Source organism: Phaenicophaeus curvirostris, chromosome 12, assembly GCF_032191515.1.
Source record: "Phaenicophaeus curvirostris isolate KB17595 chromosome 12, BPBGC_Pcur_1.0, whole genome shotgun sequence".
Classification (NCBI taxonomy): Eukaryota; Metazoa; Chordata; class Aves; order Cuculiformes; family Cuculidae; genus Phaenicophaeus; species Phaenicophaeus curvirostris.
The window spans coordinates 3,345,080-3,372,488 of NC_091403.1; the positions used below are offsets into that span (position 1 = coordinate 3,345,080).

A 27,409-nucleotide genomic window follows, 5' to 3' on the forward strand; every position below is an offset into this window, starting at 1 on the left:
AAATAATTCTCATCCACATTCTTCTGAGTTCTAAGAAGCCACAGAGGACAAAAGCCTCACAAGTGCCTGAGATTCAGAAAGGCTGGACTGGCAAAACATTTCTGATAACACTGGCTCACAGAACCATCTTCAGATTCGTATGTGGAAAGTACTGCAAAAGGAAAGAAAAAGATTAAGAGATATCAACATACTCATTATTACACACAACATTTTCCTGGTACAAAAAGGAAAGTGCTGTGTAATGGATACGAATCCCTTCTCTTGCGCTTTCAGGAAGATTTAAACATTCTGGGAGAAATTTCTGTATTCTGAAAACATTAGTTCAGTGGGCAAAGCTCAGCACTGGATTAAATGAAGTATAAGTTGACCTATTAAGTATACAGCAGAGCTAAATGTTTCCCAGTTGCCTACAGCAAAAGAAAAACTTAAAGGTTTGGAGTATTTGAGAGGCTGAAGAGTTCTGGATGTACAGTTTTTGGATTCTGTTTTACAAAAAGAACGCTCTAACATTTAGTTATTGATTTGAATCAGAAATTCACTGAAGGAAGCTCTGTGGTATGTATTTGGAGGAGATAAAACTTTCTTCACAGTGGTCCCCAGGAACTTCTTATCTAGGAATTTATTCCATCCAGATGATGCTGAAAGATATGCTGTAGCTGGCATACTCACCTAAGCATTGTGAAAGAAAGTATACACTGATGCACCAAGGTTCAGGAAAAGACCAGTGATAAACAGTGGGTTCACAACTCAGATAATGTCTAGAGCCCCATATTAATTCAAACTCTTGAAAATTTAAGTCCCACATATCTAGGGACTAAAAAATCCACAGTATTGCATGGGAAAACATCTTGGGCATGACTCTTGAAAACAAAGGTCCACCCAAATCCTCTTCACTGGAAGACAATTTATTGGAATTTTTTCCTATTTCTATCAGAGGGCCATTTTGGCCTTCGGAGCTTGAGCTTCTTAGTAACAAGCAGCTGAAATAGTCTGTAAAGAATACTGACAAAATTATTCCCCTCCAGTTTTCTTGCTAAGCATCTCTTACCAATTCATCACTACCTCTAATTTTAGTCCTCAAGAACCAGGTAACCTGCATTTTGAGAGAGGTCTTACAAGATAAACATTTCCTCTAAGGGAGCTCTGTCACTTCAGCTTTAGGCAGGACTCTAGCTCAGACATCAACTGTCATGTGAGTAAAGGCCCACAAAGGTGTCAGGATATTGCATTCCCAAAGGCATCTTTTTGTTTCTCTGCCTAGTCCTGGCAGCTCCCAGGCATTACCAACGCTATCTTCTCAAAGTCCATTTCACGACGTTATAGTAGGTCTCACCCTCAGGCATTCAAATAAGCTTAAGCTTCCAGGATGATTTATAGAACAATTTCCTGTGGAAAACGTAACCAGTCTTGTAGAACAGGACACTTAGCTAGTGCCAGTTCAGGGGGCGAATACTGCCATTAAACTACAAGCAGCTTTTAATGATAGCAATTCTGAGTGAAATAAAGCTACTGGGATCAAATTTTCTGAACTAGCAACTGTCATTATGATTTACAGCTTCCGGGATAACAGCCAAAGAGGTAGATATGTTTCTTCCCTGGCCAACGATTTCCAGTGTTTTCTTCTAGGCTTAAAAAAAATTCCTCAAGCAGAGCAGTGCAAATCAAAAGCAACAGACTATACTGTGTCTTCATTTGCTTGACAGCAGGACAAAGCTTGTGAAGGCTGTCTGTAGGCCATTAAACCTACACAGAGTCATTAAGTAAAGATATAAACGATGAGATAAAGAAAATCTGTCAATGCACCTTCAGTACTTGGTAGCCTGGTCCTTTGAGATTACTAGTATTGTCAGTGATCCCTCTCTCTCTATTTTCTCTTTACATAACCCATAACAAGCTCTATACTGTTCATTTCACCCTTCTTTTTAATCATCTTCTTGCCTTGTCAAGCACCCACTACTCGTATTTTTCTGCTCGTTTCCTCAGCTTCCAAAATCATCACAAACTTGGACAAGAAAACTAATCATTACAGTCATCCCAGTAGCTACAGTGGCAAATATTCCTTCCTGCTACTTTCTCAGGAAATTACTGGCTTGCACTGTGTCCCCAGCTAGGAATTCTCAGTCAGCACTTTGCAGGCCTCTACAACACAGCACTAAAGTCAGTCATGGCACAGCAAACTTCTGAAGCTACAGCTTCTGCTGAGTCTTCACATCTGCCTTCAATTCTTCACATTTGATCTCTGCTCTCCACCAGACCTGTAGGTACAGTACAGCCTTTTCATTGATTAAAGGAAACTCTACCTGAACCCAGCAGCTTTTATACAGATAACAGTATAAAGAAAACATTTTCTTAGCTGGAAATACATGTAAAGAAAATATAGAATACCTACTCAGCTGAGCCTCAGTGTAATGATGATATGTATCTTGTTCTAAAAGAGTTTCCATTGATTCACTTGATCAGTCAAGGAACGCCTGATATGTTTCTAATGTACAAAAGAGATTCACATTGACTTTGTAGCATATCCTGTCGAGATGCTGATGTTTCTCTGGGCTCACAGAGATAATGTCCTCATGCTTTACTGTAGAATCATTTTGTTATAATGCTTTTCCTCAGAAATGAGGAAACTACCTGGATGAAGGCATTGAGTGCACCCTTAGCAAGCTTGTGGATGACTCTAAGCTGGGTGGAGGTGTGGATCTGCTGGAGGGTAGGGAGTGTGCCCAGGTGGCCAAGAAGGCCGGTGGCATCTTGGCTTGTATCAGAAATGGCGTGGCCAGCAGGTCTAGGGAGGTTATTCTCCCTCTGTACTTGGCACTGGTGAGACTGCTCCTCGAGTACTGTGTTCAGTTCTGGGACCCTTGCTACAAGAAGGATGGGACCATGACCAGAGAAAGGCGATGAAGTCATCCTCTGGTCAGCTCTGTGGTAAAGTATTTAATGTCTGACATTTCTTTATATTACACTACCCAGTGATATCCTAAAGAAACACCCAGAAAATACGCAAGAGACTACCTTTTTCTTAAAGCAATACCTGAGGAAGTCCGGTGCTTTGGAAATCATGTTTTCAAAATCTGCAAATCCTAGTTTCCCATCACCATCCATGTCAGCTTCTTCTATGACTTTCTCACAAACCAGAGTGATTTCTTCTGCTGTTAGCTCTTCTCGGGTCAGCTTATTGAGGGTTTTTTCCAAGTCTGATTTACAAATGAAGTTATCGGTGTTAAAATCTAAACAATAAAGGCACCAAAGAAAAGATTACCAACAACTCTTTAACTCATTTGCTTCAAACGAGAAAGGCATAGGAAAGCATCTCAATACAGTACCGTAGATCTTAAAGGCATAGATTGCTTTAAGCTCTCTGGGAGCCATTTCACTGAGCACAGAGAACATATCCACAAAATCATTGAAGCTGAGGCTCCCCTCTCCATCTTCTGAGAAAGATTCTACAATCCTTTCCCTGAAGGGATTCTCCTGTGAAAAACAGGTAGATATATATAGATATATATTTTAGTATTTGGAAGTAATTTTTCCTTCCACAATGCACCTAAAAATTTACATTTGTGTGCTTTAGCAGAAAGCATCAGCGCTGCACAGTCCCACTTCTTATCCAGATTTTCTCAGACACATTGTCATTCACTCTCTCTAAACTAATGCTCAGCTCATTTCTCTTGCGTGGAACACGCGCTTTATCAATGTAAGGGTAGAAGTTTTCCAAGTGTGGAGATCAATTGTGCAGTAGAATCTCCTAGAAATGTCTCATTTGCACTCTGACACACATCAATGTCCAAGTTCTGGTTGAGCTGACTACAAATTTCAGAGTTTTAAGTGAAATTTCACCTCCTGTTGAGATGTCTTTGCATCTGGCAGTTTGTGCTCCAGAACTACTCCCATGGTAGAAATTAGCTGGAGTGTGCTAAAAAGCAAATATCCGTCTAATGATAAACCATGTAAGTGCACGTCAGTCTTCTGAGAAAGAGATATTGGAAGCATAATTCCCCAAAATATTCGAGGCACAACTCCCTGAAACATTGGAAGCACAACTCCCTGAAACAATCAAGATTCAAAATCCAAAAAGTAACCTTGACCAGAGATTTTAGCACTACTAAATGCCAAGATGTCCCCAGTCTTTCTGGCTGAGATAATCTCCAGGAATAAGGCTGGTTTAATGGATAGGTGAAGCAGGGACCACAGAGCCCTAGGCTCAAATGACGGCCCATTAAGATAATCAATATTAAATTCAACTTCTCCTGCAGGGAGTAATTCCACAATAGGGAGCATGCCTACAGATTTCAAAGGGTAGGAGATTAATGAGCTCACCGCGCTCTGACATGAATACATACCGCTAAGCTCACTGTTTAGATGAGGACAAAGTCAGGCCAAATAATAAAAATAAAAAAGAAATTAAATAGGGCAGAAAAGAGAGTTTCCTGAAAATAAAAAGAGGCTCTAAAAAGCAGCAGGGTCACATCTCTCACGAGTCTCAGAATGAAAAACAACACCCCAGAATCAGCCAGATGGTTGAGAGAAAGTCATTGTAAAAGGAGACGTAACAATCACCCACAGCATGTGCACGATGTGTAGAGGAGGTATAGCAGATGCGCGTCTGTGGGTGCTGCTAAGGTTAAAGTATCTGACTTGTATATTTGGCAATACACCCGTTTGTGGTATGAATATACAAGACAGACAACAACTGATATATACAACATGAAGAAAACAACTGATTCTATTGTTTTAAATTGTCAGTATATTAATAAGGCAAAGTAAGATTCTGTTGGGCTCAAATACATGAAAAAGGCCCACTTTATTCCTGAAGCCACATAAAAAAATAAGTGTGTCTGGTCAAAGTTTCATATTAGAGGACATTAAATACCAGACTGATGAGAAAACGTGTTAGAAAAAATATCTGTTTTTAATTTCTAAAATACTATGCTGTGTTCTTTGGAAAAAAACTCATCGGAACTAAGCATCATGGTTAACACTTGTAAACTGACATCTTAGAGGCAGCATTGGGTGACAATCAGGGAGTACAAAGATGCAAATATCCCTATCAGCAGTGAATATCAAATCCAGGACTTCCTGCATTAGAAATGCTAAGCATGACCTCTCTGATTAAGCATTTTGCAGTTGCATAAGTTGCATTATCTATTTGGCACGTCAGAGATCTTGAAAATACAATGAATTAACAATGAATTAAATAGACCTAAGCATACTTTTTAAGTAACTCTTTGCCAAATGGATCTCTAAACCCTAAATGAAAAATAAAATCTTTCCTCATATTGATTTCTTTCCTTTAACTTTCTCATATTATGCGCCTTCAGGCAGTATATCTGTGGTTTACACAATGGAAAGTATTAGCTTACCTTCAGAGATACTTTTCACATCCTTTCTGTAATTTCATTACCTCTACTCTAAAGAGCACAGATTAGGGTTCCATCATATTTAAAGGAAGAGCCATGGGGGAAGGGAGCAGAGAGGAAAAGGATACTGTTTCTTCTAGATTGTTTTCCCTTAAGCACTAATTGTTTAAAGAATACTTTTAAAACTAGACTTACACTTATCTTGTTAAAAGCTTTTTCTGTCCTCTCACAATTAAAACAAGAGGCGAGACAGAAACAATAGAGAATTCTTAGAGCTAAAACTCTGCTGTTTCGCAGATTGATGATGCTGCAGTGGCTTGAGATAATCCTCCTAAATGTGCCATCCATTAAAGACCACTTTTTCCACTCAGATAATTGTGCTTCTATACAATTTTTCATGTCACATGGCATCTATTCCAACACAGAGAGAACACCATACAAAAATCCATAACCATTTGTTTTCTAAGAAAATATTATAGGGTTTAGTCCTGAGATTGCAGCTAAATCTTACCAAGTTCCTTGTTATTTTCCCCGTCCTCTAGTTTCCATCACTGGCTCTATGAAAGCACTGTGTTGTCCTTTTGCCCTATCTGTTTTGCAGCATGACAAATTACTTCAAGGCACTGTATCCTATTTGCACAAGCTGACTGCATTTTGGAAATGAGGGGTTGCAAGTAAAGCTGTTGGGTCTAGACAACTAAGCTGGAGAGGCTGGACAGTCATTATAAAATGCTTTCCGGTTTTATATCTGCAGAAACATGATGATAATTTTCTCTTTTGTATTTGGACAAAGTCCCTACTGTCATTAGGGAAGATATTAAAACGTACAAAGCAGCCTGTAGACTGCTGAAAGCCAGAATCCCTTTTGATGCTTTACTCAGGACTTGTTCAGAGCTGATCAGAAACAACCTCTCAAATTTCAGGAGTTATTCCTGAAAAAAAAAATTGAAATGAACTCCTATCAGATGAGCATTAATACAAAGATGGTTAAATTGATCTCTACCAGACCTCCACAGGAGAAGCTGGTGCTTTGGAAAGGAAGCATAATAAATGCAACAGCAAATTGTCCCTGAAGCAGATAAAAACACATTTCTTTTTTGGTTTTTTTTTCCTTTTCTTCTTCGTCAGTTTTTTTTTTTCATGTGTAGATGATTATATTCATGTCATCAAACCTCTCTGCAGGGTACTGATTAAGAAAATCCTGCACAAACCAAGATACAGCTAAACAGATACCTTTACATCTTCAAAACTTGTTCCTGTCATTCTGTCAGAAAGTAGAAATGCCAGCGAGCTCAGCAACGAGCTTTCCCTCTTTACTGAAGGCTCTGCTATGATCACAACAGCCAAATAATTAATGGTTGCATATGGAATTGAAATAACTTCTAAAATTTAAAATTGTAGAAGTGTTTTCATTTCATTTTGAAGCAACTCAAATGCATTCATGTTTAGACATACCAAAAATAGGATGCTAACACTGGTTCTGAAATGTGTGACCGATTCACTGTTCCCTGTCTGTCCTTCCTTTCTCCCAACTGATTCCTGTGCCTGCTGGTCATTCCCTTTCTGTAGTGCAGGAATTTATGAACTACCCTACTCACCACTGCAGCTAATGACAAGGCCTGTGAGGATGAATAAAGTTACTGCACGAGCCAAAACAAGAAGAAAAAGCAACGGACTGTAAAGTGAATGAAATGAAAATGGTTCCCCTCCAGGAAGCCCTCTGATGACCAGCTCCTACACTACTAGAGCCCGAGGCCACATGCCGGTGGGGAGATTGTGAAGAGAAGACAGGCTCCCCTCCACTCCTACAGCTCAGACGTCACCTCTGCCAGCATAGCCCTGTGGGAGTGACAGGCAATACAGTGAGTGAAATGAGTTGTTTGGAACTACAATCCATTTCTTTTGCTAGGTGGTCTCGTACTGAATGGCCCACACCATTGCTACAGTTTTGCAATATTGATTGCTGCAATCTCATAGGTGCCCATATGCCAGAAAGTCAATTTATTAGACTGCTACCCGTGTAAACAAGATAGTCAAAATAGAGACCGGAGACAGCCCTGATGGAGTAAACGGGCTCCGTTACTTCGGTGTAATGGTAGACCTAATCAACTTAAAGTATCTGCCCCTTCTTTATTTATTTATTTCTTGTCCTGACTTTCAACTTTTAAGAACCAGGAGTTAATGAATAATTCATTACCAATTAAAGTAAGTGACCATCAGCATTTTTTTTCCTTTGAAACACAAAAATCCTGGCTCAAAACATTAATGTGTGAGGTAAAAATCTTTCTTTATAGTAGCAGAATCTAATTTAGAAAAGTGCATTATTGATTCTATCCATTTGTCAGACTCTGCAGTGGTATGGAGCTCAGCATTGCCAGTAACTAGAAATGTGATGTGAACATGAAAAAAGCCAGGTGCATAGAAATTACCACTAACTTCATTATAAGTCAATAGACATTTAGTTCATTTATTTCTATTTTAAGATTTAAATGTTGGTTTTGCCTTCACCTTGATGAAAATTTACTGAAGAAAGAAAACACTGTAACGATTTACGTAGCAGTCTGGTCAAGTTGCAAAGGTTAAATACGGTTTTTCCTTAGCATATAAGCTGGAGTTCCTACATAGATTGTCTGGAAAACTAGCTCTCCTCTCCCACTCCCTGCCATCTGCACAGGGAATCGCAAAACACTCCACAACCAAGACTGACCCTGGGTAACAAGTGAAATACTAGGCGGTAGTCTAATATCTGTTAATGTCAATGTTTTGAAAGGATTATGGAGGACTATCTAGTCTCCTCTAACTCATATTTTACCAGAAACAAGCTCACTGCTATTGAAAGTACTTTCTCTCTGAACTGTTAGAATGCCTGAAATAGAATGAGTGGTTTGACAGCAACATTTCTAAGGTTATTCCACAGCCTTATGAGACTGGAAAGAGCTTCTATAAAATTTGACAGTGAATTTTGTCCTGCTATTTTCATAAATTCAAGTCCCGCTACCCTTGGGACATCTTCTAGAGCACGGGCAGAAAGCCTCACAGGCTTGCTGTGGTGCAAGCAGATAGATTATGAGCCTCTTTACTTACGAAAGTCTATCAGGATGTCTATTATCATTACCACCTAAGTTTGCTAAGGTAGCAAGATGTGCTCCTGTATCACAAAATCTAATCATGGCCCGGCATAACATTTCTGGTTTACATCTCAGCTTAAGTACTGGGCTGTCTTGTAGACATAGTAGTCTCCAATCTCTAAGGTTTTCATGGAATGAGCTGCTCCTTACTCCTGTTAAAACCATATTCAATTGTTGAACTAATAAAATAATAAAACCAAATACTCTCTCAGTTTTTTGCTTTATGCCCCCTGCTTCTCATTTGTTGTTACACAGACCGTCTCCCCTCTTCCTGCCTTGCAATGACTCCATGAAAAATGAAAACTCCTGGTAATTAAGAAAAATAATATTTACTGTGTTCTTGCAGACAAGAAAAAAAAAAGGAAAACCTTTCTTTCTGTCCAGCAACATTCTTCACACTCTAGCAAATTCCCATCAACACACTGAGATAAGAACCTCTGATTTCTAAACCAGCTCTTCACACAGAGCTCCCACTGGCTTCAGACAGATTGATACACACAAAGCAGAAAGAGTGCTAAATTTCATTTTCTCTCCTACTCGTTTTCTTTACCATCTACCCCAACTACATCCACCTACATATATTCCAGTTTCTGGGGCTGGTTTTGCTCTCGAGCAGTAACAGGAAAGGGAAGACCGCAGCACGCCGCATTGCTTCAGGATATCAAACCCACTTAGCAAAACTGGCAGACGCTCTACATAACTTAAGAAGATACAGCTTGTAAGCAGTCAGAAGCGATACCTTTAGCTCAGGCATGTTTATTATAAGCTGCATAGGTAGTTTAACATCTGGGTCCCTTGTATAGTCCATGGGCACAACGTTTGGTGCCATTTCATAGTATCGGCCATGCAACCTGTAAACAAGCAGAAAAAAACAGCCAATAACCAATTTTGAATAACCAATTGCATTCATACAGTAATCAGACACAAATTTGTCTTGCAGCTCTAATTGTTATTTTTAGTGCACAAGTCTGAGCCCACCAAATTCCCATCTTTTTGAAAAAAAAGAGGGCTTTGATGCAGTATCCAGCATAACTGCTACTAACACCCAGGTGTAACTTGAGGCGCGTAAATAAGTAGTGTCTCACACTACCTGGATATAACCAGGAGTTACTAACAAATGTACTAACCCTGTGAATATAACCCAGGGATCACATCTCAGTGCAGGTTATTGGTTGATCTGCACTACATAAAAAACCTGGTTGTTTAACAGCACAAAGAATTTTAAAGCCAAACAATATGCATCTATGATGCTATACACAATAGTATCCTTGGGAGACCTAACTCCTGAATTTAAAAAGCCATTTTCCTATCTGTGCCTTGCTAACATAGCAGATTCAGTCTAGCCCTGGCTGACACCAGCACACAGACCGTTTCAACTTCATTCCATTTCCCACAGTGTTGTTTCGCTCTTGACTCAGCTTATTCATCAAACCACTATATTTTAAAGGCAATAAATAAGTGTTTCTCATGAAAGGTAGGACTCAGACATTCATAAACCTAGTTTCACTCTCTAAAGCTTGCTTATCGTGCTAGCGGTATTATGTTGTAGTTTCCGTAAGGGAGCTAGGAAGGGAAGAGTCAAAGGGCCATGAAACACACCAAGATTTCTAAAGGGTTGGAGGCTGAATACCAGTAAATTAAGAAAACTGCCTCAGTCTCGCACACAATCTGGGCAAAGACTGCACAAATATTTATATGATGTAACTTCCAGTTGTTAACTGAATTAACATTTTTACTGCAATGTATGTATGTCCCTACCTATAGACAGAACCACAGACTCACTAGGTTGGAAAAGACCTTCGAGATCCCCAAGGCTAGCAGTACCTGTCCACTACATGATAACGCGTGCAGCTTCTACATCTGTTTTCTTCAGAAACACCCACAATGCAGACAGTATTTAGCTGTACAGAAATATGTTAAGATGATACATTCCCAGTCAATGCATTTAAAGTTAAGTCTTCCTTTTCACTCCGAAGATGAGCAGAAAGGAGCTGCGAGGCACAAGTAACCAGACAGCCTTCCAGCACACAGCTTTGGACTCAGCAGGACTCTGCTCGAATTAGCTGGAAGGCAGATGATGAGCACACAAATGTGCAAGTAATTAACAGCTGATTTGAGGGTAGCTCTGATATCCTATTCACCTCCCACTAACTCTGTTACTTCATCAAATCACCCAAAGATCTGTAGGTAGAAGATTTTTCCACGCGGGTGGATTTCACACTGAAGCACCCGAATGAGTCTGTAGGAAGTGGCTGTGATCCAACTCCTGCAAACTAAATTACAGCAATAAAATAGCCTTTCACACGCTTTTATCTGCAAGGATCCTACAACTCTATTTGTGATAGCCTTATGGCATGGCTAATCATGACATGGCTAATCATGGCATGGCTAATCATGGCATGATTAGCTAATACCACACTGAAAAAGGCCTTAAGATTTCTCTAGCTTAGGTTCCAAAACCAACATACAGCATGTTGCACAAGCTGCGTCATCCTTTTTAATAAAACATGCAAACAAAAAAACCCAAACAACCAAAGGAAAACAAAACACAGTAACCTCTTTTTCCACCAGAAGTCCTTTATGCTGAGAAGTTCAGTGACACCAGACACTATTTTCTGAAAAACTAAACAGGATTGTCAGTCTCTCAGATGATGAGGTTTTGTAGAAAATGGGTAGAAAAGTAACAGAGCTGCCTCAGCCTCGTACAGGATTCTGGGAAAGCCACAAATCACAGTGAGACACAGTCCCTTTTGCATAAGTTTCAGCAACACTTCTGTTCACCTCAGTAACCTTCGTTAGACTGGGCAAGTATTCACTTTTTGTCAAGGAAACTGGATGCATTTCTAATCAATTATGCTACAATACAATTTAAAGATCAGTAGACATAAGGGTTATTTACACCCATAATCCTCCTGCCTTTATGCAGTACCTCACTGCATCAATTTGCCATACTGCTGCCATCCTCGGACCACGTAGTATGACCAGAACTGTGAGTCAGACTCAGTAATTGTCTCCCAAACGCTGCACCCACTGGCACTGTATAGATTACTGACTGTTCTGACACAACTCATTAACATTAATTACTAACTGTAAATAAAAAAAGAACCAAACCTCTGTGGTAAAGGCTTTGGTATTTCTCCTGTTCTTACAGAAGAAGGCGGCACTTCAGCTTACTTGAACATGTCAGGAGCAGTTGTGACCTGGAGAGGAAAGCCTTTTTGTCTTTTTACTCAGTATGCCCCACAAAAGAAACCCATCTGAAAAAAACTAAAACCATTTTAGCTATCTGCCCTAGTCACGGAAACATTTGTGTCTTGTCAGGGGCTGTCTGAACACACATAGATTTGGAAAGGCTGCCATTTACATACACAGATCATTATGTAAAATATATTGAGAAACCCAAGACCTGCAACCAGGTCGCTGTCTTTGCAGTAATGACTACAGATCCTGCAGTGGTATTGGCTTCAAAAAACTCTTCTGGATGCATTTTCCCATTCCTGAATGTGCTAGGATGCCTTATTTAGTCTTCATGGAAGATTCATAGAATAGTTTGGGTTCAAAGGGACCTTAAAGATCATGTAGTTCCAACCCCCTGCCATGGGCAGTGACACCTCCCACTGGATCAGGAGAGAAAAAGCTGGCAGTGTTTATTAGTGCCTTCCCTCCCACAGACAAGAGTGACAGAGCCCAGATGAAGTGACCAATTTAATGACAGACTTCATTTACTGATGATGTCCTGTCCCCACAGTTTTCGATACATGTTTAAGTACATGACTAAGGCTGTGATCCTGTTTCAGCTTAGTCCAGTCTAAACCCAAATTGCCCTTCCAGAAGTTTCAAGCCTGCTCACCCGCTCACCTCCCTTGCATAAGCACTAACACTTGAAAAATTGAGGTTCGTGGGTGACGCTTGGTGGGTATTTGCTCAACAGGCTTTATTGGGATGTCTCCACACCCCTAACAGAGCCTTCAGCTACATCTGCATGGACCTGAAAAGGGAGATCTTCAAACTTACACCCTGCAGCAACTGCTTTAATTTGCTATTGAGCTTTGAGAGAAAGTCAGATTGTACTCAAGGTCACCAGTGGGTGTGTTAAAACACAGAGCAGCTCTTCCTTGGTTTGCTATGCATAGATTGCCACCACTAAATGTAGTGACAACACATTACAGCTGGCAGGAACTCTGCACTACAGGAGTGGTGAAAACAAAAGATCAAGGCTTGTAATGGCTCATTGATTAGAAATAAGTAGAGGTTTTAAAGTGGCCTTTAGAACCTAATAAACATCTCCCTAACTCTGGTCCTGCCTTAATAGTATCAGTCACTTGATGTATGTTGTAACGGAAAACATATTTATTCAGGAATATATATCTTATTGCTCCCTAAATAACAAGAATGCATTCAAAAACCATCCCATAGAGTAAATTCTAGATTGCTCTGCATGTTTACAAAAAATGCATAGCAAAATGGCTTAACAGGAACAATGAAGCAAAGCAGCGAGTGCTGCTGGACAGTCCCATGAGTTCATAGGAGTTGTGGCATGACCAGACCAGAGCCTGCCTAGACAAAAAGCAATAAACCCTGACAGCAGCAGGGCCAGAGAAGCTCTCTGTTGCTCTGCAGTTGCACTTTCAGTTATTCACCACAATCAAAGCAATAGGCTCTTGTTCAGATGCCAAAGTTGAACAGAACAGCTAGAGAAGGACTGGGTAATATGCAGAGAAGAGATTCTCCAGTCCCTTAGCCACCTTGATGGCCCTTTGCCAGACTCTCTCCAGTAGCTCCATCTCTCTCCTGTACTGGGGAGCCCAGAACTAGACACATTATACCAGTACGCCCGATCCCACATGGTTCAGCACTGAGAATGATGTTGTCTTCACCTGAGCCTAGCAAAACAGAAGCAACCTGATGAAAATATAATAAAGGAAAGCTTTGTAGCACGGGAGATGCAGGAGTCATCTAGAAGCCTTTTCTTTCCATTCACAGAGGATACACAAACTTTGTTAACAACAAGAATAGAAACATAATTAACAAGATCAACAGCAGCTTCAGGATATATGTCCTTCTTGTATGGAGTTTCCTTCACAAAATTCAGAAAGATTCCCAAGGGCATAGAGCTCCCCCAAACTTTATTCTCTTAGTAGATGCTTCCCCCCTCCCTCTCAAAGCTGACAATACAGAATTTTTCCCTTTCAGCATATGAATCCCAAACTCTGCAAAAGATGTGATGCATTAGAAAAACAGAAGCTGTGTTCTAACCCCTCCCTCCATCTGCATCGCAATGTGCTCCACAGGGAGATGCATCTCAAGCAGTTCGCTGCATTTGCTCCCTTATAAGGAAGCCTTTCCAGACACTTGGAGGAAGGCACTGCTTATCTCCCCAATTTAACTTTCAGGCAGGCTTCAGATTTAAAGCCCAGCATGTAGCTGGATTAGCTGGAAGGGCTCCTCTGCACCTCATCTTTCACCCATCAAAAACACACCTAGAAACAGGCAGAGAAGGGAATATAAAAGAATGACTCATTTTCTTCTACAAAAACGTTCAAAAGGCTTGTTGACTGTTCAGATGGTGCCCAGCTTGGCATAATCCCCCAGCAGCTGTCCAGCTAGGTGGTCAGTCTCAAGAGATACAACTTTTAATTTACAGATTTTGTGCTTTTTGTCTAGGACAGACATCCAAGAACACCTGTGTCTGAATCTGCCTTGGGAATCTGCCAAATTGTATTAGTCTACAGGGAGAAATAGAAACAGATGGGCTGGCTAGCAGATAAACATTATTACTGGAGTAAAAGCTTGTCTGCTAGGAAATCAGATTTACAAAACCAAGTAAGAGAAATACTGCCTTACAAGAGATAACCCAACCTTTTGTTCCCATTTACAATCACAGGAGAAGCACAAGAGGTTATATAAGCAGATTCATTGCTATGAATAAAGTGTTTGTCCAACCTTTATTCACGTCTTCTTTTTTTTTTTCCTAGTATTCTTGTTTCCCTCTACTGGATGTTTTCCAGTACAACAAATCTTTTTTGAATGGTGATGCCCAAAACTGGACAGTCTATTCCAACTGAGGCCCCAACAATGCTGACTGGAATGGAATTCTCCCATTTTATATGCAATGCTTAGGTTAATTCATCCTAGAACTACATTTCCCCCCCCGCCTTTATTTTTTTGCAAGAGCAGAGGGGTTTGTGGAGTTTGCTTGCTAAAATTACGCCCACTTGGCTTAGTTCAACTAACACCTTGCACCATTTTTTCGTTACATTGCATTCTGCGCTTGCAAATTTTTCTCAGTTCCTAGTACCTGACTGGGTGATTTTCCTGTTAATCTTTTTGGACCTAATAATGTCTCTAACACATTGAGTGCTATTGAAAAAGCTCATCTTTGCAGTGTCCGCAACGCTCTTCACCTCAAGGCTTCTTAACATTCTTATAAGTTATCCGAGTATGTTCAACAGTACCTTAGCATTCTTGTACAGGTAGAAAAGGACTAACATATACAGGAATAATAAAAAGCTTTACCAAAACAAAGATACATTGAATCTGTTTCTTTTCTCTTATCCATAAGAGCAGCCACGCAAAGGAAGAAATATGCTTTTAACAAATCCACAGCGTCTGCCTCTGAGCGCATATTATGTTCTAGGCACTTACAAACTGATTGTCTACCAATGTGTTTTGGCATCTTTCCACACACTAAAGCTGTGTCCTCAAGCTATGCACACTGCTCTAGTTTCCACAGCCTCTTTAAGAGAAGTGAGGTGTGTTTTCAGAGCCCTAATACACAGTTACCAACAAAATCAGTAACAACTCTAAACATTTGTCAGCTGTCCTGTAAGTATTTTAGATGATGTTTTGAGTCAGTGATAACAAATTTGTTTACATTCTCCAACATTCCTTAACATATTCTTGCCCTGGGCCCACGAGTGAATCCTCTTAGTTGCACTAAGCACTTGTAAAAATTAACCAACTTTAATAAAGACTCAAGAGTATTTGGGTTTTGTGGTGACAAATAACTGTATCAAACACTGATAATGATCTATGGCTTCTATTTTCCTCTTTCAGACATGCTTGCCTCTGCGGCAGCCTAGCTTACTTGATTTTATTTCCTAGATCCATTTTTGTTGTGTTCTTACCTACTTTATCTTGAATTAATAAATTATACTATTCCCTGATAATCTGCAAATTATCTGCTCAGATTATCAGCCAAGAAAACGTGTCTTCAACTGCTTTGGCCGCAGCCTGCATCTATGTTGACTTAAAGTTGATGCTGGTACCAAAGTCTAATACACTGAAGTCAGACTAAGCCAACCTAACACCTTACTGGTACTGAAATGCTAAGTCTTGCTCTCCTCTCCTTTCCTTATTTTCAGTTGCATTTGCTCTCTCTGGCTTTTGTGCCAGTTTAGCACTTATCTGATCCCTCAGACAGCTGATACAGCTCATTACACGAACAGAAAATACATTTGTTGCTTGGGCTTTTTGATGAGTTACTTTTCCTGTAGCGACAGATAAAGACGCTTAGCCCATTTCACTTAATTGCCATCTCATGCTGGTTTACATCAGGTTAAAATCAATCTAAATTGGAGCTGCCGTATTCATCCCTTCATCCCCACCTACATAACTGTGCCCTGCCCTTCTGTCCTGGCTAACACTCATGCAAATGGATGAATGATCAGGAGTTTTCAGTTCTCCAGCTCCTATCCCACCCACAGTCCCTATGCCAGACTTTTTAAAATAGAAAAGCACCCTCTTGTTCTTGAACAGCATGAGAATCTTTTCCACAATGCAATGCCGCTTCCTTCATCATCAAGTCGTATGAATTACAGTGATCTCCTCTACTCTATGTCACACTTGCCATGCAATGGAAAAGAACATTACAAATGGTTTGTCTGCAAATGTAGTTTGAAGTCCCTTCGATATGAATCATGAAGGAAAAACTTAACTCAGTTTACTTACCGAAGGATTTCTTTCCTAGTGAAGAACGTGCAGTCCTGTAAAAAAAAAAAACCAACAAAAAATAAACAAGATGTGTTATTGTACTGTAGAAATAATGAAATCAACTGCAAGGAACTGTTCTTGAACCTTTTGTAAGGAAACTCAGATCTAGCAGAAAACCATTAAAGATGCCATTTGTGTACCCTCTGCTTTTGCCTCAGAAAGCAATACATGCTATAAAATAACTGAAATATCTTAAGGATAGGGCTATCAGTAAAACAAATATTGTTAATTTGTGAATATTGTGAAACTTCAGAAGAAGAAAAACTGGCTTGCTGAAATACTTTTCCACTATGAAAAGAGCAGACCAGAAACGAAATTAAATCAAAAGAGTAAGGTAGAGGCCAAAACCACTCAATAAATGGATCTAGAAAGCTATAAATACCAAATAAATGAAGAAAACTATTTTCTAATTTGGAGTACTCCTCTATTAGAGACAACTGATTTAATAATGAAAGTCATGTACTTACTTACTAGTTATTGACTCTTTTTGCTACCAGTTACCTTGCACTGTGGTCACCTTGATGAAGGCTGCAAACTCCATGGATAAAAGTACAGCTCCTGCTGCAAATAGCAGGCAAACTATTCATCTTTCCTGTGGTATCACAGAATATGAAACAACTTACTAGAATGCAAAGTAGAGCTGGCTGAGCGGGAAAGAAGAGTTTACAAGCATTTGCTCGCACCCTGAACTGCTCTGTGGTGGGACTGCACTTACACTGGCTTAATTAACTCTTTATGAATAACTGTGTTTTGCTAGGATTCACCCATTTCACAGAAGAACCATAATATGAGCAGTGAAACGGTTTGCATTTCATTTATTTCTGCATCAGTCACAAAACAAGTTATATTTCCAGATGCTGTGAGGAACCATAATAATTGGTTCCATCCAACTGACAGGAATATCCTCTAGTCCCCACTATCTTATCTGATACATATTAAGGGAAAATTCTGCCTGGCATCCAAAACTAGGAACACTAGTGGCAATGAAATATTGGATGACCAGTTTAGAACCTTGTTCTAACTAAATTACAACATAAATTAGGGCATAAATTGAGGGAATGTGCACCTTCTTGTCCTAGAGCTAGTGGCTGATGAGGGTGTGTTTATAGGGAACCACAACCAAACCACAGAATTCTTCCTGATTATCCACCTCTCTCACAGGCCCATGTGATGCAGCAGGGCATTTACCTAAGGATTCAGCTCTTAGTAGTTTTCCTCCTTTAATGCAACATATTTAAAATACATGGTAATTTTAAACGAGCTAGTGAAAAGATAACAACATCAGACTTGGTGAGCCACACTTAAGAGTACCAACAACCAGGATGATTCCACCAGTCCTGCTCTTCAGTCAACTAATGAAAAAGCATTTCTTTCCTAAGGTGGGAATCAAGCTGGCTAAATGCCTGCTTCTTCCAAGGAGGGGAAAAGGAATGATCACAGCTAGCTGAAGCAGTCAAACAGCTTGTCTCAGGTATCCAGGTATGGTATCCATCCCACACGGTATCAATTATTGAGTTTGCTTGCTCTCCTCCATATAAAGTGGCAGGAGAAGCAGCTCTTCCTTCAGTGTATTGTGTAGCAGAATAGTGTTACAAGACTCAACAGAAAGCACCTTGTGAGCTGCTGACACTGATGTAGCCTTGTCTGGAACTGCACAAAGCGAAATAAGAGCCAGCTGGTTAAGTCTTCATTAATTCCAGCACACGCAACACTTAGAATCAAACTGTCACTTAAGGATGCTTCATTTACTAACGAAAGGCAGGTGCAATCTCACCAATAACTGTAATGCCCTCAGCAGCAATCATCCCGTAATTATATAGGCTTGAGAAAACAGCAGACACTGCTACTTAACTAGAAAGCTGACACGTAATTGATACGCAAATAGAAATCAAGATGAAAAAGATAAGTTACCCTTTACCTTCTATAAATCATGAAAAAATGCCACTGGAAGTCACATTAAGAGTTCAGTTCATAAAACGTTTTCACAGAAGGTCCACATAATTTTTATTTTTGATCTGAGTTACCTCAGGTCTTGACAACAAACGCTACTGTCCGATTTTTTTTTAACTAACCTAATCTAAAAAAACCTGATACTGAAAACCTTTATAACAAAAGTAGTTGCAAGTAACTGCCTGACCACTGTTGCTGACAGTAGCATTCCGATTACACCTGCCAGCTCTATGGAACTGTGTGTCAGGGTTGAGGGGCTAGAAAAAAATGTACAGTGGTTTCACAGACCACTTGCAGAGATCTTAAAGCCACTCTGGGTCAAAGCACCACAAATTAATTGTGTCCTGGCCTATCCTGCTGATCCATAGCCAGATCATAGACACTTAGGAAATGCTTTACCATCAAGAAGCCTGTCTGGTCCGAAAGAGCAGATGTAAGAGCCACGGCTCCCTGCTATCTCTGACAGGGAAGTCCAGCCACATCTCTAGCTTCTCCCAGCTTCTTATTTCTGCCTCTTCCTTTACACAGACTCCAAATCAATGAGTAGTACAACTGCATCAGAGAACTTTGACAGAAAGAACTGTCACGTTAAGAAATAGCCTAGCAAAAAGTGATTCATTTCCAGGTTGGATTGTTTCCTTTTAATGGCTTAGAATATAGCATCAGTAGTTCTGGCACAAGTATCTACTGATGGCAGGAAGGTGGCGCAGGACTGTCCTGGGTGTTTTTTTGAAAGCACAGCTCCAAGCTGGATCAGAGCTGCAATGGAACAAGGGTCTAAATAACATAATTACATTTTACAGTTGCTGGTACTCCAGCAATTTAATTCCGATTTAATTAAAGACTTTTGGCCAAAGAAACAAGGAGGTGAATCATCCAATTTTCTTCTGGCTACTTCATTCAGACAGAAAATACACAGTGACAGAAAATAAATAGTAAACTCACAGGTTAAATTAACACCCTCATAAGGAAAGGCGAAGTAGGTCCTGGAAAGGATTTGTCATTTATGAATATGATGACATTCATCTTCCTTCAAACCAGAGCTCTCCTGGAACACACTTGCTATTAAGTGGACTGTACTTAAGTTTATTATGAACTCAAAAAGCAACCTCTTTATCCTGTCCGGAGTCTAAAGCCACACAGAGTCCTGCTAGAGAAGCACAAACTAAATACTGAACAAATAAATGTCACCAGAGTTTTCATAATTCTTGCCAATTCAAGATTTCTGGGAAGAATTTATCCCGAGAATTGTTGCTTTTATTTCTAATGCTATGCAATGGCCTGAAAAACTGTTAACAGGAGGCCCCTGTGGGTTTTAGGTTATTTAAGCTTTAGGCTCTGCCTTCAAAGGCCACCTCCTCCAGGCCCCAAGCACATAACATGCTCCTTTTTGAAGGTCTGCTGTCCCACTCAGTCTGTCCCGACTAAAATAAAGTAAAGCAAACAGAAAATTTCCCATTAACTCCAATGAGATCATTAGCTCGTGTAATGGGACTTGGTTCTCAAATTCGGCATTTAGGTGGCTTAACTGGTTCTTAAAATATTTAGCAGAGAAAAGAGACAGACAGCTGGTGTATTTACGTTTTGTGTGTGGCTTTGCCCTTGGTTGGCAGTGTGACTTTCTAGAAGCCACTGAACAGTGCTTGTAAAGTAGGGTTAATGGCTTCTGCTCTTAAAATGTACTTTATAAAAGAGCAGAATGTTAGAGCAGGCTGTTAGAGCTTTTATCATTTCTGTGTTACGTTTAGCCCTAGAGCGATTTAAATAAAAAATAGGAATAGAAATAACTGTGCCGAGAATGCTGATACTTAACTTTATGTAAAGTCTACGTACACAGTGTAACATGAGGCGTGGCTCCAGAATCAGACCATGTGTAATCTGCTCTGTTGGATAGATTGCCAACACCAGGGCGCAGCGTGCAGTTTATGAATGGCAGCAGAGTCCACTGAATGAAGGATTATCTCTTACCCCTTGTAGAAGCAAGTATCATTGTGCATAAGGCATGGTTTTCAACTAAAACTAATTTCACCTAGATAAGCAAAACACTTCTCTAGAGAAAAGAAAAAAAGCTGAAAAATTAAACAATAGAACAATAGAATAACAATGCTCAAGTATGCAAAACTACTGTGAAATAATATCTCTCTAGCCCATTCAATGCGTATTTCTCCTCTAAGACAATACATACACAATTCAGCCTTTTATATGTATACTTTTATAAAGGCAGGTTTGTTCTGCTCCTGCCGTAGCTCCAGTGGAAAGTTTTCTAAATAAGGTAATAATATAAAACAGCCTTAGCAATACAAAATCAAACAAATTAGAAGAACGGTCTCAAACAAAAGCCAGCAGATGAAGCAAAGCAATGACTAACAGGAATTTTGACAATACCCTTAAATGCAAGATAGATTAGATCCATATAATTATCATACTATGCAGCTTTTATTAAACGATAAGTACTCAATGCTGCAACATTTTAAAGGTTAATATTTCAAAGAGATTAATTCAGAGGTTTCATTTTTAAAAATCACAAACGATGTTTTGTACTGTGCCAAACGTACACATCGTGTGTAGCAGCAGGTAATCAAAACACCATAAAAACATCATTCGATGAAGGAATCAAAAAAGTGCTGGATAGAAGCAAAGGAGCTTTCATACCAGATCTATTGTTGACTGTGTTCTGGTATCATTTTACAAAAGCAATTCTTTTCTTCTCGTTGCCCTACAACTAAGATTGGTCTGGAATTGTGCAAGACTGAGTCAGCAAGACATACATTTCCAGTGATGAGAATACAGAAAGAGTTACTGGAAGTCAGTGAGACTAGCACTAGACTTTAAGTTGCATAGCTCTGCAAGTACTTTAGACAATCCAGATTTAAACACTAAAAACATCCCATCAGAGTTAGCATCTGCATTAATTACAATATTGGTACATGGAGTTTTATCTTAAAAATTGCTGGTTGCATGAGAATGTTGATGGAGATTTTAACATCCAGCCCACCTTCATTTGTAACCATATATATTTGAGAATAAAGCCAGAATAACTAAAACAACCACTGAGTTCCAGGGGGAACAATCTGCAGTTATAAGAACCAGTTTATATATTTTAGACAGCAACATGGGAGTAAAATGAGTTAGACACTAGCAAGGATTGAGAAAGAAACAAAACTCCCAACAAGTGGTAATTTTGTTCAATTTATATATGCACCAAATGGTAACACAAAACCAGAATCTGACTAAGGGAGAATGTCATGAAAATCTTGTTCCATTATTATGCTAATTAAAAACTGCACATTAACAGCAATACTCTGTCAAACTGAAAAGTACTTTTTACAGAAGATCCTAGAGAACCTGCGATGAATACACTTCTTATGTTCTTGCAAAGGGTTCATTTTCATCAGAGATCCCGATTCAGTCAATTACAGCTTTTTAAATCAAAAAAAAAGCGCTTGATGACCTAGTTACACTTTATAAATGGCATTTCTTGACAGATCATAATGTAATGCTTTTTATCTGGTTCTGCATAATGCTCATGAAATATAGCTGAATCCCACTTTGATTAGAAGTTTAATGAAAGGAAAAGAGTTAGTTTTGTACTAAATGCATTCTTGTGTAAAAGCAGCAAGGCATTATTTCATATTTCTGTCTTTTATAGCAACACTGCTTAGAAGGCAGCCAGGATAAACACCAGTTTGTCTTGAGGCTGCATCAAATAATGCAGAGTAAATAATCCCCCTAATGAACACATACAAAAAGAAATGGCTTGCAATAAAAACAGTAATATCTGATATAAAATGTTTGTGCCCTATATTCTCTAGCTTCTATTAAGAAAAAAAAAATTAGAACCAAATTTGTATGAAATTCAGACCATTTATTCAAGGAACCCTGGAAAAGGCAGTGAGATTGATTCAACAGTGGTGTAGTTCGTCCACACCCCAAGCACAGCTTCTATGTGTTTCCTACTCAATATAACTGCTTCTCAATGAGAAATGCAGTGCACTGAGGCCAATCTACGGCTCGGATGTTGCTTCACTGCATACCTTTATTTTCTCTTGCTCCAAACATTTTTATACAGCATCATTCACGAAACAGTTAAAATCCCCGTTCGTTTTCTCTTTCCATTGTCAGACTTGACCTCCAAAACCCGTAGACAACTTTTAAAAGCTTAATTTAAAATTATCTTCGAAATGAAATACATCTCCCTTGCTGATTAATACTTCCCTTTTCTGTAACCAGAGCTCGGTTAGATATTGCATTTTATTTGAAAAAAATCAAAACCCCAAACCTAACCGAACTAAAAACACTCCCAAAAGAGATCAGTACCCTAAAAGCATAATAAGCAGAAATCCCCTGTGGAATTAATTTTCTTACAAGGCTGACTTTTTAAATGAGGTGAGTCTCAGTAAAGAAAGCAATGTTTGCAAAAAACTAATTACCAAAACATTCCACTAAACTTATGAAAATTTAAAGAGCTGCCAACAACAATACTGTCTTAATAACAAGTGATACAACAAAGTGTTAAGAGACTTGCAGCTTTCCAAGCTTTCCTGAGATAATTTGGCTCTACTTATTCGGAATAAAAAAATACCATAAATAAAGCTATGACAGTTTAATATTATCAAGTCCTATTATGCAGCTCTTTAACGGTTTCAACTGGCCACCCATCAGCAGTCCCACAGAAGAGCGTTTTAAATGCTTGTATATTAAAACTATCATCTCGTGGGTAACCAGATCTACAATTATTTCATTTAAATGCAAAGGCTCCGCTAAAAAATTATTCTTCAATATAACAGTTTACATATAAAAAAGTTTATGCATGGGCATTTTGGAGAGTTTTAGACAAATCAAATAAAGTTATTATAATACTAAGGCCCTGAGATTTATGTATGTTAGCTCATCAAGCTGGTGATTTTTCTCCAGTTTAATATTTACTTCTGAAAACTAAAGCCACTTATGCGTGATTTTACCATACTTCAAGTACATTAACTTCTCACTTTTCCATTTTTCTTTTACCCATCAGAAGTGTTTCCTATGGAACAAGCACTTAAAACATAATGCATTAGAAAGTTATATACATGTATTTCTAAATGACTAAAGTAGCATTCAGGCACTATAAGCCTAGAGCAATTTGTGTGAAAGACAAAATGAGCGGAAATTACAATCAGGTAATGCAATGGCCAGAAATACATTCAAATAAAGAAATTATAAAGTCTAACCATGAAGGGAGTGAGGTGTTGAGCAGTCTTTGATTAGAAACAGTGAGGAATTAAAAATATATATATCAATTTCACAGAACAGATTGACTGTTTTGCTTCTGTCAAATTGACACTATGGGCTGTGCAATCTGGGCTCTTACAAGGAGCACAGTGCCAACTCAGACACACAAATTCAAAAGAAGTTGCCTAGTTCTCATTTGGAAAAAAGAAAAAGGATTAATCAATGATCCATTGAAAAGCTGTCCATGATTTCTGTGTTTAAAAGACCTAAGAGGTACACAGTAACTAATGGATGAAATAAAAATGCCCTCTAAATAAGGGTTATTAGCTGATTGTTCACAGCATAAGGCTAATAAATTCTTCCTGACAGATCCTGGGGTTAGTTGTTGTCCTGAAACTTGTTGTTTTACTGTACTTACCATACACATATAGTCAAAAATTATCTAGCACTGTGCTAATGAACTAAAGTCTGCCTGTAATGGAGAAATCCCACAGGCTGGCTCAGTCCATTGGGCCGACCTGCTGCCAGGCTTGGAGATCAATTACCCAGCATTACGAAAGGCAGGGTCTGCAAAAGCCATTAGAGAAGGGCAATTTCTACATGAAGAGTCGTGAATTAGGGATGACATTTCAGCTCTTGCATTTGCCAGTTATGTCAAGAAGATAACATTAATTACATTTGGATTTTGTTTTGTTTCCCTGCAGTTGGGCTCTGTTCTGTGTTCACTTTTATTGTTAATAGGAAGACAGACAGTGGTGTTACACAGATCTTTGATTTCCCTCTTGCCTATCCAGCAGGGATGTGAAGAAGCCTTTTTGGATCTTAGACTACTAAGTCTAAGGCCACTAACTTGGACTAAAATTTCACAGTGACAGGCGGCTGGTGAGGGTGAGATGCAAGACAAAGCGTAAATTAAAGAAGCTCCAACTTCACATTTCCTACAATTATAAGAAAAAGACTTGAAATCTAAAATGCATTTAATTTATGCCTTATTTTCAGCATGGGATAACATTTAAAAGCATTTTAGCATATATCCCTAGCATGATTCTATGTGGCCAAATATCTACGCTTGTGAGAAGTCCATGCTAGCAGTAACTCCAAAGCATATTAGTACTTAAAATCATGGTTTCTACTTCAGGGGCTTAAGACAAAAATTCTGAAGGTAAAACAAAAAAGTTATTTACTTTCATGCGCACTGGATCTGCCCCTTGGTTATCATGAAATAAACTAAATACTGATTTCCTGCACTGTTAATTCTACGTTTATCACTTTATGTAAGAGAACAGAGCAATCCAAGCAGCCATGTCTGCGACTCTTAAGAACTCAGCTGCCCCCTCCTCCTTCAGCACACTTCTATTTGGGATATTGCCTCGCTATATTTTCAGAAACTTATTTGAGATGCTCATTGTGCAGATATCCTACTGAAATAGATTGCGAGAAGATTTACAGCATGCTAAAACATGACTGAAAAGTGGATATTAGTATACTTTTACCCTATTAAACATACAGTTGATGCAATGAGAAGTAAATAAAATAATCACAATAAGCTATCCCTGGACATAAAATGCACACTTCCTCTGTTAAGGTAAGAGGCTGCTTACCAGGAGTGGATGCAAGCATATGGACACCTATTCTTGAAATTATATTAAGTGTATTTCTATAGCTTAGCCTTAGTAGAAGCAAAATTAGATTTTTTGTTTCTCCCTTTCCCCTCTAATCAGGGAAAGGCATCAGGGAGAGAAAAAGAGGTTATCACTACACTTTCATCATTACAGAACACTCAAAAGAAAGATTCTATTAAGAACTGCAATTATCAAGCTAGTCACAGCCTTTATCCTGCATCCTGCTCCAAACACTGAGAATTTGAATCCTTTCCTTGTAAAGAGCAAAAGGAAATAAACTGATTATATTCAACAACTCAGCTTTAGAATACTATGGCAATTGCTGGGAAGAAACAGAATATATACCTGCAGGCTACAAATGAAGTTTTCATTTATATTTTGAAAAAACACTCCCCCAAACAAACAAACAAATGAGCACAAATAACTGAGGATTACTCTTTTTCTTCCTCTACAGCTAAGAAAGATATCTTACCTGGTAGGCATCTAGCTGTTCATCAGTAAATATCGTTTGCTTATTACCCATCTTAAATGAGGGATTCTTCTTCTATGCAGATGCATCCCATTAGAAGGAGCTGGATTCCTCCGTATTGTAGGCATTTAGAGCACGTTATCTCCGTGACTGCGCTGAAACAATCGCAGAGCCCGCATTGAACTGGTCTGGATGTACCTGTCCAATGAGGAACGACGCGGAACTGGGAGATCTTTGCCAAGGCGTGACTTGAGCAAACCGGGAGGGAAAGCGTTAAAATGGCAGGCAGTTTTTGCCCAGAAACAGGGATACCATTCTCCTCCTTTTTCAGATGTTTTTCTCAGAGGCACACAGAGCTTTCGGCACATAAAATCCGAGCAGCCAGTATGAGAATATAGCAGGTCCCTGCTGCCCCAGCGCCTCGCTCCCCGATTTCAAGGTGCTGCTGCTTGGCCACTTCATGGTCTAGAGCTGCTTTGTCTCACCAGATGGCTGGGCAGCGCATCCCAGCACACACACACCGGATCCAGGGACCAGGAAAAGGGATCAGCAGGTTAAATGATCCTGCAGCTGGCCTTCCTACAGATAGAAGCACATCCTAGTCCGTAACTGGTGCCATGCTCCCAGCGTTACATCCAGCTGGACCGAGGCTCAGTGTCCAGAGCATCCCTAGAACATCTCCAGGTGCTGCTTGCTCCAGGCAATGGTCCTGCCAGCCCTGGGTACCAGGGATGCGAACTTACTACCAGATGTACCAGACTGCCCGGTGTCCCAGTGATGCAAGGACTCCTCCTCACGTTAAATCAATAAATTCACAACAATCAGTTTAAACAGCCGCTAATCTGACTCCTTCGGCTCAAGCAGAGAACAAAACGCTCCGGCAGCCTAAAGCAAAGGCAGAAAGCGCCAGCAGAGGGCTCACCGGGTATTTTAAAGTAACACCGCCCTGCTTCTCTGTTTCCGGGAAAATTAAATGAGAGAATCATAGAATAGTTTGGGTTGGACCTTAAAGATCACCTAGTTCCAACCGCCCTGCGATGGGCAGGGGTAAAAGAGCATGTAAGAGATTCAGAGAGACACAATGAATAAACTCAAACAAAATCATGCTGACATGTGCAGAAGAATAAACTCTTGACAACAGGAGGAAGAAGGCGGAGTGAGAAAGGATGAGAACAGGGAGGAAAGACGTGTTATGAGTTTCTTTGGACTGATCACTTCTCATTTGTGCACGTAGGAATGAGAGAGGGTAAAATTCCTACCTTTCTGCACAGCTCTGCCAAGGGCCATCATTTCCTCTGCAAGTGGTACATTTAATAAAAACACCTGGAGGCTTATCTTGTGCTTTCTGATGATCCTGACTTGATAACAGCATTGAACAATAGTTCAATTTACCTAAGCATATAACAAAGAACAAACTTTTACTAATAATACTGGAAGTAAGTGTATTCTATATACAGTAAAAATATCCTGCAAAGTGTAGTAAATACATTCTATGAAGCGCTGAACCGCAGGCTCTTCTAAAAGGCAACTAATTTATATTGTAACATTTAGAAATGCAGATTTAATTAGCTGCAAACCAGCATTGCCCGGAGCTACAAAACCACATGGTATTACCATATATACATATGTGGCTCAGGATGAAAATGTATTCAACAAGACTTATTTGTGATAAGCATACAT

At 39.4% G+C, this 27,409-nt stretch overlaps 1 protein-coding gene across 3 annotated transcripts; it reads right to left on the bottom strand.

The window, feature by feature from the left end:
- CIB2 (calcium and integrin binding family member 2) lies at positions 1-27,091 on the bottom strand. Of its 3 annotated transcripts, XM_069867122.1 has the most exons (7): positions 26,989-27,091; positions 16,436-16,470; positions 10,627-10,758; positions 9,225-9,336; positions 3,324-3,471; positions 3,032-3,227; positions 1-151 (listed from the first exon to the last, which is right to left on the bottom strand). In XM_069867122.1, exons 4-7 carry the CDS (start codon positions 9,312-9,314, stop codon positions 130-132), a joined length of 456 nt encoding a protein of 151 aa, XP_069723223.1. In that variant the 5' UTR covers positions 9,315-9,336; positions 10,627-10,758; positions 16,436-16,470; positions 26,989-27,091; the 3' UTR covers positions 1-129. The 3 variants fall into 3 exon arrangements, with proteins under 3 accessions (XP_069723223.1, XP_069723222.1, XP_069723221.1); XM_069867121.1 differs by lacking the exon at positions 10,627-10,758 and having other exon boundaries at positions 2-151; XM_069867120.1 differs by lacking the exons at positions 10,627-10,758; positions 26,989-27,091 and adding an exon at positions 25,733-26,313 and having other exon boundaries at positions 2-151.
- Positions 27,092-27,409: the final 318 nt, after the last annotated feature.